At 43.4% G+C, this 19,419-nt stretch overlaps 1 protein-coding gene across 1 annotated transcript in view; it reads left to right on the top strand.

The window, feature by feature from the left end:
• Positions 1 to 380: 380 nt before the first annotated feature.
• si:dkey-288a3.2 (protein phosphatase 1 regulatory subunit 37) overlaps positions 381 to 19,419 on the top strand; it is a 33,729-nt gene continuing 14,690 nt past the window's right edge. Inside the window, 9 exon segments of the mRNA XM_068752022.1 lie at positions 381 to 498; positions 1,649 to 1,749; positions 11,619 to 11,664; positions 14,949 to 15,049; positions 15,250 to 15,369; positions 16,867 to 17,014; positions 17,813 to 17,968; positions 18,469 to 18,560; positions 18,562 to 18,582. Of these exon segments, the coding sequence (XP_068608123.1) occupies positions 381 to 498; positions 1,649 to 1,749; positions 11,619 to 11,664; positions 14,949 to 15,049; positions 15,250 to 15,369; positions 16,867 to 17,014; positions 17,813 to 17,968; positions 18,469 to 18,560; positions 18,562 to 18,582 (903 nt within the window).

Raw genomic sequence — 19,419 nt, 5'->3', positions numbered from 1 at the left:
TCCTTGGTATTTAAATGAGCCTTTCCTGTTCTGTCACTCGATATAGACCTATTGTGTTACGCTCGTTACCTGGCGCTCAACTGATAAATAAGATATTGATTGTTTACGGTCCTGCCAGAGTGGAGACAGCTGCACTCCATGTCCAGTTGGGCAAACGGTAGAAGTATTTGTTGAACACATTTATGCTTTCGTTTTTAACGAGTATTATTTCATTAACTGTTGCCATGGCTCCTGCAGGCGATAGGACGTCGGGGGGAGGGGGGGGGCTGACGACAGGTGGTGTTTACCACTTGGAGTGAAAGGACCCTCTGCTTTCCAAGTCCAATTGAAATTCCCGTTGTGGAGTCCTGAGGAGACACTGTGACGAGCATCTGTGACTCATGGCAGAACCAAACCAGAAGCAGAAGAAGAAGACAAGTGGAGCAAAGCACGTGTCCTTCCCCCCAGATGACAACATCGTATCGGGCTTTGCTCAGCACGGGGACTTTGACGGGGCAGGTGACTGGCTGAATTCATGTGTTAATAGCATGATGATATTTAGTAACATTGGATGATATATCAGTAATAATTGGAAGAAATCGGTGTCAACATTTTCTTAATTTGGGGAAAATGTTCCACGTCAAACTTCTGAACTAAAGTATAGTTTTATTTAGTTTGGTTTTCTACTGTAGATTTTTGCTGATTTTGTATTTAATGAACATGTGAACAGGGCGGCACGGTGGGTTGCACCGTTTCCTCACAGCAAGAAGGTTCCAGGTTTGATTATTTTCTGTGCTAAGTTTTCCGCCCCCCCCCATGTCTGCGTGGGTTTTCTCGGGTTCTCCGACTTCCTCCCACCTCCAAAAACAAGGAACTTAGGTAAATTGATCAATAAGTGCGTGTGAGAGCATGTGTTTGTGTGCCCCGCACTGAGCTGGTGCCCTATCCGGGGTGTACCCCCCCTCTTGCCCAGAGCTGGCTGGGATAGGCCCCACTAACACCCACATGGCTTTGTAGACCAGTCATGATGTTCGACACGTGCATTTTCTCTAGTTTAGAAATGTAGTCAGTCACGAAATTAAGGTACCGTAAGTGTGATCTGGCATAAACAGTCATTTACACATAATGCCACCAAAAACTTGGTCTATGAAAATAATGAAAATGAATTATTACCCTGCCTGACTAGAACAGTGTCCATATATTTTGGTTTTGATATCAAAGTGGAAGTGAGGGCAGCACTGATGCTTCTTTCCTCGATTTCTTGGCGAAAAAACATAAACACTGAGTAAAAAAAATAAAACATGTCACGGAAAGGTCAATTGAGGTCGTCTCGTCTGTAAGATGATGGATGGATGGATGTACAAATAACGTGTGTGTAGGTATGTATTTATTTAATATCTTCTTTATGGTGTCCTTATCTATCTGTCTGTCTGTCTGTCTGCCTCCCTACCTACCTACCATATTTAACTGTTGCCCAGATTCTAAGGGATAAACAAATGCTGTAAGAATGTAGATAAATGAAACTTTGTAATACAAGTTTTGTTGCATCTTAACCCATAGGGTTGTAATTGATAAATCCAGATACCTGATTGTTTGTATTGTCCTTTGATTACACACACGCGCATTCCCCAGTCCAGTGGTAGTGACTGAGTGTATTCCTCTGTTGTAGTTGACAGCGGTCTCACCCTGGCAGAGGTGATGGTGGCGTACCAGCAGAGCTGCAGCAAACTCCAGGTCCATCCCAGAGCACATGTCCTACAGCAGCTCCAGGTACCCTGCAGCACATATACGTATACGTATAACATGGGACAAAGTGAATATTGCTTTTAATCCAGACCATCACCAACAGTTAGTGGGTAGTGCTGTTCCCTCACAGCAAGAAGGTCACGGGTTCAAATCCAAGACAGTGGCTCTGAGGAAAGTATTTTTTTTCAAGTAAATCTATTAATTATTGCTAACAGACATTAACCTGTTCTGGTTTAAACCACTCTCTCACATTATAGTAAGAACACACAAAGAAATACATTTCCCCTCAGGTAACTTCGGATTACTTCATTTCCATCTTGGCTTTCATAAGCGTTGCACCATTCCCTTTATTTATTAACATATGTGAAATTTTAGTTAAGCATTATGGACTATTTTAAGAGAAATTAGGGGAAAGGTTAAAAATGACAATGTTTAAATAATGGTCAGATCCCTGGACCCGCCCCTTTGTCTAATTTCTTAGATTGATTAACGCCTGAGACACTGAATGCAACATCTGCTGCACAAGTCAGAAGTCGCTTGATGATATTCCCCTGCTTCAGACTGTTAATATTTGGTGGTGCTGTTGGACCACGCAGATCTACATCAGCAACTCCTTCCAGTGATATTATAACGCTCCAGAATGGATCGATATCAGATGGAACCTGGTTCAACTGAAGCCATACTCACTGAGTGTTCCTGACAGCAACCCCCAAGGTTTCATTAAAACAAAGAGCATCACGTAACAAGTTTAGAGAACAGAAACACTGATTCCGTGCACCAACACTCTCTGTGGTACAGACAGTGTACATGCATTAGTAACCTAGAAACCTCTGCCTCCACTGGATCCCAGGCTTCTGTCCCATCAACTCCTATATTACTGCCATTTACAAGCAAGGCTCAGCAGCTTCACACATTATTAATTAAGTCAACTGACACATGAAGGGCCGATGGTCTTTGTTCTTCTACATGTTAGAGAGGTCATGTTCGTACATGCAAAATGTTTGGTGTAGAGCAGCTGTTCTGGTCAACCGCAACCAGTACCCACGGTTTAGCAAGGCGGAGACTATGTGTGAATCACAAGTCTTATAGCTGATCTTAAAGATTGGAAATAAAATAATAGCAAAAGCAAATATTATTTAATTACTCAGTTTGGCACCAAAAATCAGCTGGTTCCAGCTTCCCATATGTGGGTCGATCGTGTTATTATTTCTCATACATGACAGTAAAACGACATCTGAAGACATCTTGGGCTGAGGGAGTTAAAAAAAAAAGTTTTATTACAAATGAATAAAGAAAAGCATTGGATAATAATCTGCTGCATCCCCTGTATCTCAAGCAGCATTACCTACAACCACTCACAAAATAGAAGAACTTCAAACAACGTGTGAGTTCTGGCATTTCATGTAGACTAAATAGAAATGAGTAGGATTCTTCAATCCAGGCAGAGATTTGCACTAGACTGAGGTTCTATTCTTGTCATTTGTCCTCAATGAAACTCACCATCAAAACAAGATAGGCTAATAGCTATTTGACATACTTCATCCTCCTCAATGTTAGTTTTCACTGAGTCTCTCTATCTAAGATGTCTCCACACACATTTAGTGTTAATCTAAGTCAGGGGTCCCCAAACCTTTTCCTGTGAGGGCCACATCACTTTTCCCTTCTCCGATGGAGGGCCGGGGTCAGTTTGTAGGAAAAGTGTGACGATGGCAGGGGTGCCTAAACATTTAGGGGCCGAATGTGGAGGCAGGCTGTAGTTTAGGCTTCATCTCACCATCACAACTACACACAGTGACATGAATGGAGTGTCACACACGCAATGCCTCTCACACCCAAACTCAGTCTCTCTCCAGCACTATCAGGAAGTGCAGAGGTGAAGAACGACTGGATCAATCAGCTGATCCAATACAGCTGCAGAGGACCAAACAACAAACCTCAAATTATTTTATAAAATGTGCACGCTGCACGCCTTGGTTTCGAACCCAGGACCTTCTGGCTGGGAGTCGAGTGCACTACCCACTACACCACCTAGACGTTATCCTATCAGGCGTTAGGATAAATAGACAGTAGCATTGTTGACTTTAGACCAGAGGCACTGGTTTTGAATCCAGTACGACGTCACCTGGTCTGAGACACGCCCACTCCACATAACACAAAAGGAAAAAGCACAACACAACAACACAACAACACGCTGTGGTCTGAGATATCAAGTTATTATTTGACAGGTACGACTTTAGTAATACCTCAAGTTTCCTCACCTATACGGTGGTGTGGTCGGTAGGGTTACCGGTCTACTGCCAGAGGAACTGGGTTCGCATCCAGCTGTGGGAGTGGGGGTGGAGTAGGGGCGGCAGGGTAGGCCCAGGGCCTTACCTGGGCGGAGTGAACTGGACCACTGGTCCACTCCACTCCGCTCAGGTGTGCCCTGGACCCGCCCTGTTGCCCCTGCTCCATCTCATTCCCGTAGTGGGATTCGATACCAGGGCCATTTTGCCCCCCTCTACAGTGCTGCCAACCATGCCACCGTGGAGGTGAGGAAACCTGCCCTGTTATTACAAAGTAATTACTATGTCATAAGTTGATATTACAGAGCACCGGAACATTAACTTTCTGGCCGTATGTGACCATCATTAAAAATAAAAGGGAGGCTACTCATGTTGTATGGAAAGGAAAATAAGTAAATTCTATTTTGGGTCTCTGGTATTGTTCAGGGGGGCAGGCCAAATGTGGAAATGGGCCGGATCCGGCCCGCGGGCCGTAGTTTGGGGACCCCTGATCTAAGTAATCAGCGTCAGGAAGGAGCCGCTGTGGATGTCTGCCTCCTGATTTATAAGACTCAGGAACACTTATCATGCAGTCCGTAGCTGCATTTATAAAACCAAATTAAAGGCTGATAACATAGCATTTTGTTTTCGTCGATGTGCATCCCAACCTTTTTGGAATCGGAGTTGCGTTTGCACGCATATATGTCACAATCGCTCCTGAATTTAGCACAAGCTTAGTAAATCTGTTTCTTTCCGGCAAAGAAACAGATTCTCACCTCACTCATAGAATAACATATCTTCTCTTAGCTTCCATTTCAGCACGCAGTCTGAAATTCATCAGTAATTTTATGCACGAATTCTCTTGGATGAGTAAACACACACACACACACGCTGCATAAATTTAACTTGAGATCAAGGGGAATTATTTGTGGAAAATTAAAGACTTAGCAGTGCTTACATTAAGCATACAGCGGCCGTATTATCTCCGAGGTGTTAATGAACCTCGTCGCAGTGAAAACGAGTGTAGGTGGTCCTCCTGAAAGAGACTAATTCTGTATAGTTAAGCATTAGCGAAGATGGGCAAATTTAGACCAAAAGGGTTGCATGTGAATAAATCTATAATAATATGATGCAAAATGAAAAGGCAAATGCAGAAAGAGCAAATTTCCAAATGAGGTCTTTAAAGGCGAGGGGAGACTCCCCCAAGGGTGAACGTTGAAAACTATTGAAAGCTGTTTTTTACTGCCCCCCTGGGCCCCTTTGCACTCCTTTGAAATGTTGTAAGTGGATAAAATACTATTGCTGTTCATGACATCTTCAAGCAGCGACTAATAGAGAGCTATGCTTTCAGTCGGCAACTTCCCCCTCTGTTTGATGAGGAAATTATTGAAAAACTTACTGAGATTATCTGGCTCTGTCTCTACACATCTCATTGGGTCGAGGAAACATTTTAACTGCAATAATTTGTATTAGAAAGGAGTGATAACCCTAATCCCCAATGTCAATCACCATCTTACCCTGGAGGGGTTTGAGTACCCAAATGATCCTAGGAGCTGTGATGCCTTGTGCCATTGTAATTTACCTGTTTACCGTCCTCTCATAAATATGTACTTCTGTTGGTACTATTAACATACACAGCAGCACAAGTACATATAATATATGGTTTGAAAGTAGATTATATCAGTCAGTCATGACTTTTTTTTCCTGTCATCTGACCGCATGGGGGCTCAACGTATCTTACATATATGGATTAGCTGAATATTCCGCTTTCCATATTGTGCTAATGCTGATTTATTTATTGATTTGTGTCTAGGTTTTAAGCAAAGTCTTTTCCAACTCCCCAAACACTAAAGGATTCCAAATCAAGCCGGAGTTTGTGTTCTTTTCATGATGTTGGGAAAATAAGCCAGTAATTACTTGCATGTTGGCATATCTTTAAAAGAATAGCTTAGTGCTTGTTTCCCTTGCAGATTATTCAGTTGAGTGGGCTGAATAGAAATCAATTACCACAACTTAACTTTCATTACATATCCCACAGCTGGCCTAACATGGCAATATGCCTCATTTAAAATTCATGGGGTCAGATTCAATTCTCACAAATGTTATTATCACGAGATAAACCCCTAAACCCCTCTCATCGCCCCGCCTCCCCATGAGAGAATCTGTTTTTGCGGAGCACTGCTGCTTTCCCAGCTCTTTTGATTAGCATTAATGTTGCACTGCAGAAGTCGGCCTGCAACTGTTATATCGCCTCCCCGAAACTCGCATACACAGAATTCTCTTGCCTGCCTAATTCGAAAAGGATTTTTTTTTTCTTTTTTTTGATTAAATGCATGCTGATTGGATAACGGGGCGGGAAGTGGCGCATTTTGAAATGCTGTACAGTCGCGGCCACTGCCGTGATGAAGAGGAGCGGGGAGCATGGGTTGGGACGAGGATCGCCACAGGAACCTGATGCTAACACACTCCAGCCTGTCATTCACGCACCCACGCTGTCTGGCACGACACGCTTTATTTTAAAAACACTTTGACTCTACAGTATCTTCATTTGTAGTTTTACACTTTTTTTTTTTTTTTTTGCTTTAATGCCATTTGGGGAAACAGCATGCACAAGTGAGAAAGGATAAAACCTCATCTCTGTGTAAAAGGCTCCATTTTGCATCGCCTGCCTCTAATTGAGTTCAGAGCGGCTGCAGTTAAACTGAACGGCGTGTGTGATTCGCTATTGGTGGCGCACTATTAGGCTGAATTGAATTTGCACGGTCGGCTGGTTACACAAGTAATGTGAGTATCGGACGATATTCCAGATCTGGAATCACGGAGGGCTCGCTCCGTGGCGAGGCTCAGGCCAAAGTGGCCGGAGGTTTCCCAGCGCGGTCACATGACCCCAACGCGTCTTGACCACCATCAAATCACGCGTGTGTTCATTCTTAGAGAGGGACAATGTGGGGGGGGGAAGCTGATATAAAGTGTGTAAAACGACTGAACAAACAGGCAGCAGGACAATTCGCGGTAGTTTCACTTGTCGTGTGTGTGAGTGTGTGTGTGTGTGTGTGCGTGTGTGTGTGCCATGAACAGCTGTCTGCCATTTAAAATGGGCAGACAGTGCAAGGCTCTGGGGCTAATTCTTAAAACGCCGTTGGGGGCACGCGTCTACTAGATGCTGCTCACGCCTGATCCTGACGTCGTCACGTTTTGTTTCTCTTTCCAGACCAAACAAACCAGAAACTACCGGCGTAGAGTCGCACACCGCTAAACCCCTAAACCCGTATGTGGACGTCTGTCTACCGCGAACACTGACTTTACTTTCTGAGCTGGGCGGTACAACTGGTCGTATCATTGATTCTTGGTTATTGGATCGTTATTAGATCGGGTTCTGTCGCCGTTTGAGTATTTAGGTTTTCATTCTTTCATTTATTTAACTGAAAATAGCATCATGGGAGAGCTGGAGCCTATCCCAGGTGACTTTCAGACCGACGCGGGGTTCGTTACAGAGCAGCACGTAGAAATCCACACTCACACTCACGTTTTCACAAAAGACAAATCCTATGGTGGATTTAAACCCAGGACCTTCTTGCTGCTTCCCATCTTATATTATAAATAATTTCATTTTAAAAACTTAAATTAAGGTTTGCTTAAATCCAGTGTGTGTGCCCATGAACAGACACTGGTAAACGTCCCAGAGCCCCCCCCCCCCCCCCCCCCAATGCAGGTTTAAAGACTTCATCTTGGCCACACGCTACAGAAATGTTAGCATCTTGCTTTTCTTGCTATTTTATACATTTCTTATTCCTCAAGCCGTTTCAAAGTAGAATCCTGTCATGAACTAAATGTAAAACGCATCTCGCGATGTTCAGACGCACGCTCAGCACTTTCACCTCTCAGCCTTACATGTCTACACTATCAGCCATTTAAAAGAACTGTATATTATACACAAAGCAGCATTAATTAAGTCACTAAAAGTATTGCTATCGTCTATTTCAGAAGCAAAGCAAATGAAGAAAGGCACTGCCAATACTGTGAAAGTCAATTAGAATTTTATGTTCATTTTTGTATCTCTTTTTTAATGATAAATGAAGTTGCTAATTTTTTTTCTCGGCTCTTTCTAGTCGCTGCAGCTTTAATTGCTAATTGTTAACAGTGAACGAATACATTTGCATATTAATTAGCTCACAATTTACATTTTTAATTTGCTGCCTTCAAAGGGTGTGAGATAAAAGGTTGTGTTATTTTAAATTATTTATCCTTTATTTCAGGAAAAAAAAGATGCTGAAAGGAAAAATGTGGGGGTTATTTTTAGCTCCAAAGCATTCTGAAAACACACACATGTAACATATCATGTTTTTATGATATAGCCTTGCTCTTTGCGAGTATATATACTGCCTATATACTGTATATATTAATTACCTGACACACATATATGTGAGTAAGTTAATTAAATGGGCCAAGGAGAATAATACTGCTCTTAAACAATTTATAATTCAAAGCCTCCCGGAGAAGCAGAGCAGCTTTAGGCGGATAAGTGGAGAACAGTGAATGCACCAGAGATGACTTCTGTGGAAGTCAAGTTTGGAAATCAAATCCTGCCTCTGTCTGTCTATTCCTCCTGCCGGAATGTGTGTGTGTGTGTGAGAGAGAGAGAGAGAGAGAGAGAGAGAGAGTGAGAGACCGCTTTTCTTTTTATCACTCCACTTTGTCGTCTCTCCCTCCTGACACATCAATTGATTTGGCAGCTGATGCCTTCTGTTCCCGTCTTTCTGCACGAGGCAGCGGCGAGAAGAGAGGGAAAAGGACAAGTTCAGAAATTCATTAAGATGAAAAGCAGCCGCTACTCGGTGTCTTGTGAGGAGGAGGAGGAACTGCTGCCTGTCTGCGTGTGTGTGTGTGTGTGTGTGTGTAGGTGTGTGTTTGTGTCTTTTTGAGCATTGTTCATTGGCTCCACAAACAAATCAGTTTTGCAAGCCGTCACCAGCCATACATCGCCACACCTTTTCTTCAGTACGACCCCCTTCCCCCCCAAAAAAGAAGCAAAAACCACAGTTTCAGGGTTTCCTGAAATGCTCCTCTCACCCTGGTTTAAAAATAAATAAATGCATTCTTAAATCAGCCATTTGGATCCCACTTCTGAGTGTTCTCATTTTTACACATGTTAATGGTGAGTCAAATATAGAGCTGAAAAGAATCTGCTGTTGCTGTGGAATTACATGGGGGGGGGGGCATGTGGCACTCAGCCAGAAGATAAATTAGACTATTTAACAGCTTTAAATCAGAATAACTGCTTAGCATAAAAAATGCAAGCATCTGCATCAATCTGTAAGGAACAATAACGGATGGATTACAAACTAATTTTATCTTCCCAGACTGGTTTTACATTTGCTGGAGCTTTTCCTCCCGACGGTGGCGATGGCAACTGTAAGGAAGCGTTAATCGACCAATCAGGGTACTAAAGCAAAGGTGCCGCTTCCAGTGAGCGGGTCGACACAGAATTTCATTCTCTATATTTAAGACGGCATGAGGTGAGGTAAAGGCTGGGAATAATATTTGGCCATAAGATTATTGTCATTCCATTTTTAGATAAAGAAAAGGATAAAAATATTTCAAACAACTTTTTGCTGATAATTCTGAACAAATAACACGTTTCAATAATTGTAATTTTTTTATTTTTCCACATTAATGAAACATTTTAAAATAGTCCAATCTTGTAAAAGAAATTGATATGTTATAAAGAAACAGATTATATTCAAATCCAGTAATAAAATACACAAATAATTTGTAATTTGTATATTTTGGAAAATAAATTTAACCAAGTCAATAATCAATCAAATTGTGTCATTCTGTCTGAACCAACAGAAATATGCATGTGAGTGTGAGTGTGAGTGTGTGTGTGTGCGTTTCATTTAAGATGATCACGGAGGACATTCAAACACCTCCAACAATTACACACCAGTTCTGTGTTCATAAACAGTGTCATTTATGTTCTATTGATCCGTCCAATTCGTTCAACATGATCACATTTAGGCCTCGTAGCCGAGCTCTCCTCGCTGCAGCTTCAGAGCTGGAGAGGGAAATCTTTCCAAGTCCTCCCGTACTCCTCGCCTGCCTTTGAACAATGAAGCGCGTTCAGCGACGAGCGAGAGGCGAGACTCACAAATAACATGGCGAGGAGCCAAGATGAGTGGGTCTGCTGGAGGCAGTCAGACAGCAGGTCTGGGATGAATGAAGGGCTGACGGCGCCTTCCTTAGGATTAGTGTCCGGAAAAACAACAACTTTTTAGGAAATAGGAAAGAAAAACATGATATAGATTGTTAAATTGTACAAATTCCAGCATAAAGAATCTACATTGCTACAAAGTGTTAATATTTGCATGTACGTCTGTATAATTATTCGGTGTCGTAATAACCAGAGTAAATACATCTCTAATCTGAAACTGTAATATGAAGACAGATTACAGTGGAGCGTCTCATGTCCTCGTCTTCTAAAGACTGAGAGGCGGAGAACAAAGTAAATAATAAAGACGGGAGACAATGTGATAAAGGAGATCAGACAATTACAAAGACATTGCAGTAACAATCTGCAGAGATATTATTTAAAAATTAATAATAATGAGCACATTTTTGGAAATGCCCATTCTCACTGCGTTAAAGATTTATTTTATTTTTTTATATATTATATATGTCTATATACAACACAACATAATACCACACAATCTGTTTTTAACGATATTATCCGTTAAAAATAATAATAATAATTTTCTTTCTTTAACAAGAATCACAAATCGCCACAAAACAATAGTATATTTATTGTAAAAATATCACAAGGTAAAAAAAGAAATGTTCACATGATGCTAAAACCAAATGTTTAGTTTCAGATTTCCAGTTCCAAAAAACAAAATTAGTAAAAAGTAGGGCGCCCCAAAACGCTGCTGACGTTTCCCCTCCCTGCTGGTCCCGACATGATGAAGGATGTTTTTAAATGAATATTCAGTCTTAACCTAAACACGAAACATAAGTCGGTGAAATTACTTCAGCTAGTAACTTTTGACCCAAAAAGTAATCGATGATCGCGTACGTTCCAGATTCCTCTCTGTTTTTAAATATCGAAACACAAATAGATTTCGTGTAGCAAACGGATCTGCGTCCTTTTAGAGATGAAACATGCTTGCATTTGAAGGACTCTCCTTTTACGGTCATCTATATAAAATCCCAACCCGTCCCCTGTTGTGTGTCCGTATAAAAAAAAAAAAATACAAAATCATCCATCCGAACAAATCTGCCACCTCCGGTGATTGATGCTGTCAAATTGGATGTAGGTGGAACACTGGTTCTGGCAAATGAACACATCAACTGATGACCAGCTGTTTCTAATTATTATACACTGGTTAATTAGGACGCCGTGTCACCATCAACCACGGCGGTAAACTGTGTGAAATTCATAATTCATGCTCCGGCGGCCAATAAGCCTCCCCGATGAAACCGGGAATGCGTAGCATGGATGGAGAGGCTGTGTGGAGAGAGGCTGGGGAGGGAGGATGGTGCACTGCTGCCAAATATCTGTGTGTGTGTGTGTGTGTGTGTTCGCGCCTCCTCATCACACCTCCTGTTTCTACTTCTTCCCTGTCTCTCTCTCAGCAGGGTGCGTGTGTAGGTGGCGGTGTGAAGAGTCTGGATCTCAAAGGTATGCTCGGCGCTCCTCTTCCTCATTATTAGATGTGATAGAGGGACTTCATGTGGCATCCGTAACACACCGAAGGGTTTTATTACTCTTTCTGCCCATTTGATCACATTGTCAGTTGTAACAATACGTGATAACGGACCAAAAGTAATCCATCTTAAATATAATGGTAATCGCTAGCTTTCTGCAAAGAGGAAAAGTCGAACCAATGAAACAGTGGCAGCTATGAATTAACGGGAAACACTGGAAGTAATTCCCTGCCAAAACAAACTATAACAAAAGATGTTCCACTTGCCCCCCCCCCCCCCCCCCCCCCTCAAAAACGGTGTATTTTATAAATACAAAACATCCTGAATACTCATTTATATTGTTTTATAAGTGCACAATATCCGCACCAAATATACTAATATTCTACATTACGGGGAAAAAATATACAGACTGCATCGGATGAATTAAGTTTCATAAAAACAAATGATTATTGAATCGGAGAAAAACTGTATTTGTGGTAATTGAGAAAGGAATGTTCAAATTTCAAAAGAAAGAGGTGGGTAGGTGTGAGGCAACGTGTATTTGACTAATACTAATACTTATACATAATAGCACTTCTGGTTAGAAGATAAACTGAATTTTGTTACCTTGTACTTGTACTTGTACAAGGTAACAAAGTAATGACAATAGCTGGCAACTGCACACCGGGTTCTCATGACGTTCTGAAGTATGTAACCCTGGTGCAAAACCCTCGCGCCTTGTCGGATCGTTCCCTGCTGCCCATTCTGACCGATATTCTCTTAATTTTATTAAACTTCTTACAACCATTACCTTTGTCAGGCAGTTTGCTTTTCGACCAAATAACTTTAACACAGTCTCTCACGGAACGATCTGACCAAATCAGAATCAGAATCAGAATCAGAAGGTGTTTATGTGTAAATATGGACCGAGCAGAAACGGAATCAGTGCGCACAGCCATCCCCACGCAAGTGGACTCTGGACCAAGGGTTCCTTAAAGATCTTCTAGTCACAAGTCCAGAAGTACAGCAGCAGACGTATCTGCATACAGCAGCAGTAAAAGATTGTGTGTCACTATGTGCGTCTCTGGCGTCACGCACTGATGGCATCTGACTGCGGGTGTTGCTGTTTTATTATCTTCCCGATACAGGCCGGATTAGAAAAAATGGGATTATAGATGCCTCTCCCTTCCACCCCTCACACTGCTCGGTTTAGTGATTACTATTAAAACACAGGGAGGAAAAAAAAATATTGGAAATAATTATCATAGTAATTATCATTTGCCCTTCTTGGCCAGAGAGATAAGAATCCATGAAGAAGAGAGAGAGAGAGAGAGAGATTTTAAAGTCTCATCAATTTATTTGATCAGTCACAGTTTGACAGGATGACTCCACAACGAAGCAAGTTCAATTTAGGCAAAATATATTTCTGTAATCTGGTCTCAATAAAGCCCTCAAATACAATCTGACTAAAGGGTTACACCAAGGGGCTTATCAGCGTCAAGTCGACCCACCCATCCATGCATCCATCCATCCATCCATCCATCCATCCATCTTGTCTCTTTTCCGGGAGTTGCTGGAGCCTATCTCAGCTTGCTATTGGCGAAAGGCGGGGTGCGCCCACAATGCGTGGCTTTGTATCTGGTACTTTTCTGCAGGTCATGTGGAGACGGTACCTCCCGAGGGTAGAGGTGGACGCCCTGGTTTCTGCTTTTAAAGACAGGAACATCTGCCCCACCTCAATATAGCAGCAACAATTAAGACACTGTCACGGCTGCTAAAGCAGCTTGGCTGTTCGGATGTGGCGGCCATCGGTTTGTGCGGTTCGGGATATTTCACGTATCAAATGAAGCAGACACAATTCCCTCTGAGAAAATCAGCGGTCTGTAACATTTCAAGTAACATTTTATTATCTGCTCAGCCTGCTTGGAACTGCAATGAATGTGATACTAAAAAGTAGCGCCGGGCAATTTTTCTTTACAGTGGAAAACCATAGAAATAGAACATTAGACTCTTCGGGGAGGTTGAGATTGAAGGGCATCTGTCGAGCAAGAAGCTGCAATATAACTGCCCCCCGGTGTCCAGACACCAGTGGTGGTGCTTCATGATCCTGATGAATTGGAAAATCTTGACCACTGGCTGGTGTTGGAGAGGAGGAGGGGCAACACAGCAGCCTCCAGATTATAGGGTTAGGGGGTTAGGATAAATGAAGGTACTGAATTGATGGCCCCAGACACTGAAAGCAAGAATTTAAGCCTGAACATGTATGACTGAATAACAAAAATAAAGCATATTAAGTATATAATGCATGTAAAGTTTTAGTTTCCTTTTTTATTTTAATAACGCTGTATATTGTATATGCTTCCCTTCTGCAACATTATGAGGAAGCAGAATACATTTCCACTGCTATGCAGACGACACACAATTATACCTGTCAGTTCAGCCAGACAAAGTCGATCAGTCGGTTAGACTTCAGACGTGCCTTAAGGACATTAACTCCTGGATGACCGAGAACTTCCTGTTATTAAATCTAAATAAAACTGAGGTTCTGGTTCTTGGGCCAAAGCATCTCAGAAATGTTTGTTCTAGTGTTGTAGTTGAACTAGATGGCGTCTCAGTGTCCACCAGCACCACTGTCAAGAATCTGGGGGTAATCTTTGACCAGGACCTGTCCTTTCAGTCCCAGATAAAGCAAGGACTGCGTTCTTTCACCTTCGCAATATTTCAAAGGTCAGGCACCTACTAACCCGAAAAGATTACTTTATTAACATCTTGGCAGCTTTTTTGATGCCGTAACTTGTTGAGGGGAAACTTTTTAATATTCATCAATATAAAGTCTGCATTTAGCAATACGATCAAAGATGTTCCACTGTTAATCTGTAAAGTAAGACCCACATTTGACATACAAAGATGGAGAAGAAAAAAGTACTTTTTTCAAAGTCTAATCAATTCAGACATTCTTGGAATTTCATTTGGCGGATGCAAGTCTTTTATTTATTGATTACAGCATTCGGCAGTAATCAACGGACATGCAGAGTCCAATCATCAAAAAGTGAGCGTTCATCATTATTTCTGTTAGTGATTGTTTCAGAACTCTATTAAACACACACACACACACACACACACACAGGAAAACTTTGCCAATAAGGAAAGTTGTTTTGTCATGATTTTCGCTGAAATTTTAATTCAGAAAGAAGATAAAGCGCATTTCCAGCCTGCAATTTCGCCTGTTATCAAACAGCCTCCCAATTATCTTGTGCTTGATTGCTTGCCTCTGTCAAGGTGAGCGATTAGACCGGCGCTCCTGCGAAGCTCTGGAAGTTGTCCTGAAATCGCTGCACTTTGATTTCATCAATCTGCAGGCAGCCCGACTGGAAGAAAATGTACGTTTTATGAGCAAATGTAATTTTCCTCGTATTCATGTTCCACATCCAATACAGCTTCATATTCACACCTTCCACTGTATCAGATTAGAGGCTATTTTTTTTTCTTCCGAAAGAACTTCATAACATTCCTGTCAAATCTTTGGCCTTTGCGTTCTTCTTTTTTTCCTCACCTTAACGGGTTTTTTCTGCTCTTGCAGGGAGCGTCGTCCTTGCTGGATATGATTTTATACTACGAATCTACAAGCCATCTTGACGTGTCTGGCAACAGCGGTATGGGAACATCGTTCTGGAGGGCCCTCGCTCATTTGATAAAGCAGGTTGGCTGACACAGTGGAAGAGCAATATTTTCTTGGAGGCTTTCTCCTGGGGATAATGCGCAGCACATCCTGGAAAGTGAGTTTGTGGCACATTACACGGATTTGAAGATGCGGGGCCGAGCAAACCCGGGTGAGATGTTCTCCCATTGCGAACATGAGCAGAAAAAAGCATTAGAACAGAGTCACTGCATTACTGCGACATCACAGGCAGCGGTAGCAGCCATAACTGATTATCTGTGAAGAGAAACAGTTGCTCTGACGGGCTGATTCTTATTTCACTGTGATCAAGAGAGGACAGGCTCTGATTGTCTTCTCACAAATACAGATAAACCATCACCAGGGTGTTGGAGTCGGACAAAGAAGTTATTATTTTACCGTGTTTGTTTGCTTGTTTGTCCCGCTTTAGGGTCTCTGCTGCTCGGGTCCCGCTTTGGGGTCTCTGCTGCTCGGGTCCCGCTTTGGGGTCTCTGCTGGTTGGGTCCCGTTTTAGGGTCTGATGCTCAGGACCCACTTTAGGGTCTCTGCTGCTCGGGTCCCGCTTTAGGGTCTCTGCTGGTCACTTCCCGCTTTATTGTCATTGTCAACACAGTACAAGTACAGTGCAACATTGAAACAAGATTCGATGCGTGATCTTCGGCTGCAGCAAATAAATCGCGCTGCCAACAACTCTCCTTCGAGAAGGTGCAGGAAGCATCAGGTACACAGGACAACACACGCAGGAGAAGGGAACGACACGATGCACTGGGAACGCGCAGGAATGTTTTTAATGAAAAGTGTAGGAACCATGCAAGTCTGGAGAATTGTCCTTCGGGGAGGAGGGGGGGGGGGGCGCAGTAGGAAGGTTTCCGGGAGCAGATGAACCAATGAGGGGTGTGTGTGTGTGTGTGTGAGAGAGTTCATGTGTGTGGAAAGTCAGAGAGACATGTCCTTGGATTGTTTTGGTAGACAGATAGGACCTGGCGTCGTACAGAGCTCTCTCAGGGGGGGGGGGGGGGGCTGGAGACATAATAGATCCAATGTTCAGCCGAAATGAAAATTTAGCTTAATCCAAATATACAACTGGTCCTCAGTTATTCCTCATTCCGTGTGCCAAGGCGAGACTTCAGTCCCTCCAAGCCAGGACTCAGTCCGGAGATCTGCCGATACAGTTCTACCTACTGGGGCAAGATGGGATCCAGTTTCTGCCGGTCCTCCCCAGATCGATCCCTGAGCTGGTTGCCCAGGTCCTCGATTCGAGCCACCACCCGGTCCCCCAGAGCACCGAAGAGCACTTTTAGATCCATGGTCAATTTATCCAGATCTTTGAAAGCCGCCGTCTTGGAGACTTTCCGGCACACCAGGGCAACTCCCATTCCAATTAGCAGATGCCCCGCCCCCACCAATAAGCCAAACAGTGAAAAAAAGAACGTCTGCTCTCGTCAAAGACCGGAATATATGGTGGAACTATGTTCTGTTTATTGTCTGTGTTCATTGTTTGTCTTCCTGTGTGTGTTTCAGAGTGTGTGTCTGTCCAGGTTGGATGTGTGTAACGTGTCCTTGGTTGACTACCCAGCTCAGGTTCTATCAAAAGCGCTGATGACCAGCCGACTGAAAGTGCTGCACCTTCACAACGCTCAACTCAGTGGTGTGCCGCTTTTTATGCTGGGTATGACACACACTCACACGCATGCACGCACACACACACACACTCGCACACACTGCTGACATGTTAACAAGCTAGATAGTCATAAAACACTGAGATGTTTATTTTGTGGTTGTGGGAGTAAATTCAGCTTCTGTATTTCTACATGCATTTGCAAATGTGTGTGTGTGTGTGTGTGAGTGTGCGCGCGTGCGCATGCACATGCACGCGTGTGTGTCCTGTGGCCAGCAGGACCAGATTTTGATCTGTGACCCTCTCTGTAGGTCTGGAGTCAGATTAGAGGATTTAATCTCTTACCTGTCACTTTACACATTGCTGCACACATCCATAAAGGCTCCAGTAGCCAGGACGCACACACACACACACACACACACACACACACACACATTCACGCACTTATAAAACAATAAGTATAAAGGTCAAACAAGCTCTCACAAATTGAGAAAATTTAAAATTCTTTTGTTAAACACAGAGAAAATTGTAGGACAACCGTGGGAAATGAAATCTTCTCAGCGTCAGTCACTGGAAACGTCCAGCAGCTTCTATATTAGTCACCACACAACAACTCCATCAGCATTTGAAGCTTTGCTGTAATTCAATTCAATTCAATTCAGTTTTATTTCTATAGCGCCAGATCACAACAGAAAGTTATCTCAAGGCACTTTACAGGATTAGCAGGGAGAGACAGAACCCAACTTGACCCACAAGAGCAAGAACCTTGGAGACGGAGGCAATTTCAAACAATCTGCATGCGTGATGCAAAATAAAACGTTAAACGTTATGTGACCTTGCTGCCTGCAGTCGGCGCGCTGAAGTCAAACAAGGCTTTGCGAGAGCTGCACCTGACCAACAACCAGCTGAACAGCTACCAGGACGCTCTGCAGCTCGGAGACCTGCTGCGCTACAACACCGCGGTCGGGACGCTGGAGCTCAGCGACAATTCCCTCGCAGACGCCGGTAGGATGTTCGCCTTTGTTACGGAATAAAAGTAAGAAGCCCCGTCACAAGATTAGGTTACAAGAACACCGGATTTAGTCTGATTGGGATTGACTTTAGCATCGTTTTTGGAATAGAGCCCAAATGGTTCTGCTAGTCCCGTTTACTAACTTTAGATCAAGGTGAGCTATTTCTTCCCGACCTACCAACCTTATTCCTTTCGCCACAAAATGCATTCTGTTAAAATGCGTATATTGGAGGTTGTGTGAGGAAGCAGCAGCAGCAGAGTAAATCGAGACGCGCATGCAGGTGAAACAGCTTTTCAGTTTTGTCTTATCAAGGAATAAACGAGCAAAGCTTCACGAGCTGACCAGAAGGAAAAAAAATCCAGTGAGGAAGAGAATAGATGAATAAGGTGGGAGGTTGAGTATCGCTGCAGCAACACTCCCCACCAAACGTCTGTGGGTGTGAGCATAAAGACCCAGAGACAGGCTGCCAATGCTTTTGCCTGACCTCTGCAGGTTTGGAGGAGCTCTGCGACGGTCTGAGGCAGCGGGCGGCGGGTCTGAGGGCCTTACGTCTGCGGAATAACCAGATCACTGCAAATGGAATGGGTTCACCTGGCCAAGACGCTGGTGAGGAGCACGTTGACTGTCCATAGGCAAACGACTAAAGAGCAGGGACGGCTTCTGTCCGGTCAGAGTCCACGACAGGCCCGATGCTTTCATGCATCGACCCCCTGCTTGTGTTGGGGGGGGGGGGGGGGGCTGGTTTTAAGATCCCATTGCTCCATATGATACGCTCTCTCCTTCCGATCCCACGTGAGCCTCTGTATCAGTTTGTGCTATTGTCTCTCTTCCTGAAAACAGGGCAACGGGTCCCAGATCACATCTGAACTCTTTATTTGATTGCATTTCTAATGTGTTGTTCATTATTTAAACTTTTTAAATCTTGTTGACCTTTCTCACGTCGCCACAGCCTGGCGCGGAGACAGACTGAGGGCCTCTAATGCCGAAGTGCAAAGACGCTCTTCTGTATCAGACCAGGAATTTTCGCATACCTCCATCCTGAACTCCCCCCCCCCCCCCCCCCCCCCCAATGTTTTACTGCATACTCCTAATAACATGCATTCCTTCTGCCTGACTGGCAGCGTGAACTACACCTTCCTGTCATGCGAGTGGCGATTGTGGAAGTCAAAAGGCTAGAAATTAACGGTCTTCCTGACACACACACACACACACACATTCACCCTGTCTCCTCGGTGAAGGGAGAAGAAGAAGGAACAGTTTGGGTAAATAATAGATGTGTGTTAAGGAAGGCTGCTCGTGCGGCCTGCCGCTCACGGAGATAAGTAGATGATCCTCGTGGGCCATAATGATGATAATTACAGCCGTAGCTGGTCGTGTCGAATATGATGACGAAAAGAACCGTTATTAACCTTTCTGGTTGGGGCGTTTGCTTTGTCTCGCTGC

The sequence above is a fragment of the Brachionichthys hirsutus genome, chromosome 18, assembly GCF_040956055.1.
Source record: "Brachionichthys hirsutus isolate HB-005 chromosome 18, CSIRO-AGI_Bhir_v1, whole genome shotgun sequence".
NCBI lineage: Eukaryota > Metazoa > Chordata > Actinopteri > Lophiiformes > Brachionichthyidae > Brachionichthys > Brachionichthys hirsutus.
Note: the sequence above shows the minus strand (reverse complement) of the source record. Positions and strands in the feature narration are given on the sequence as shown.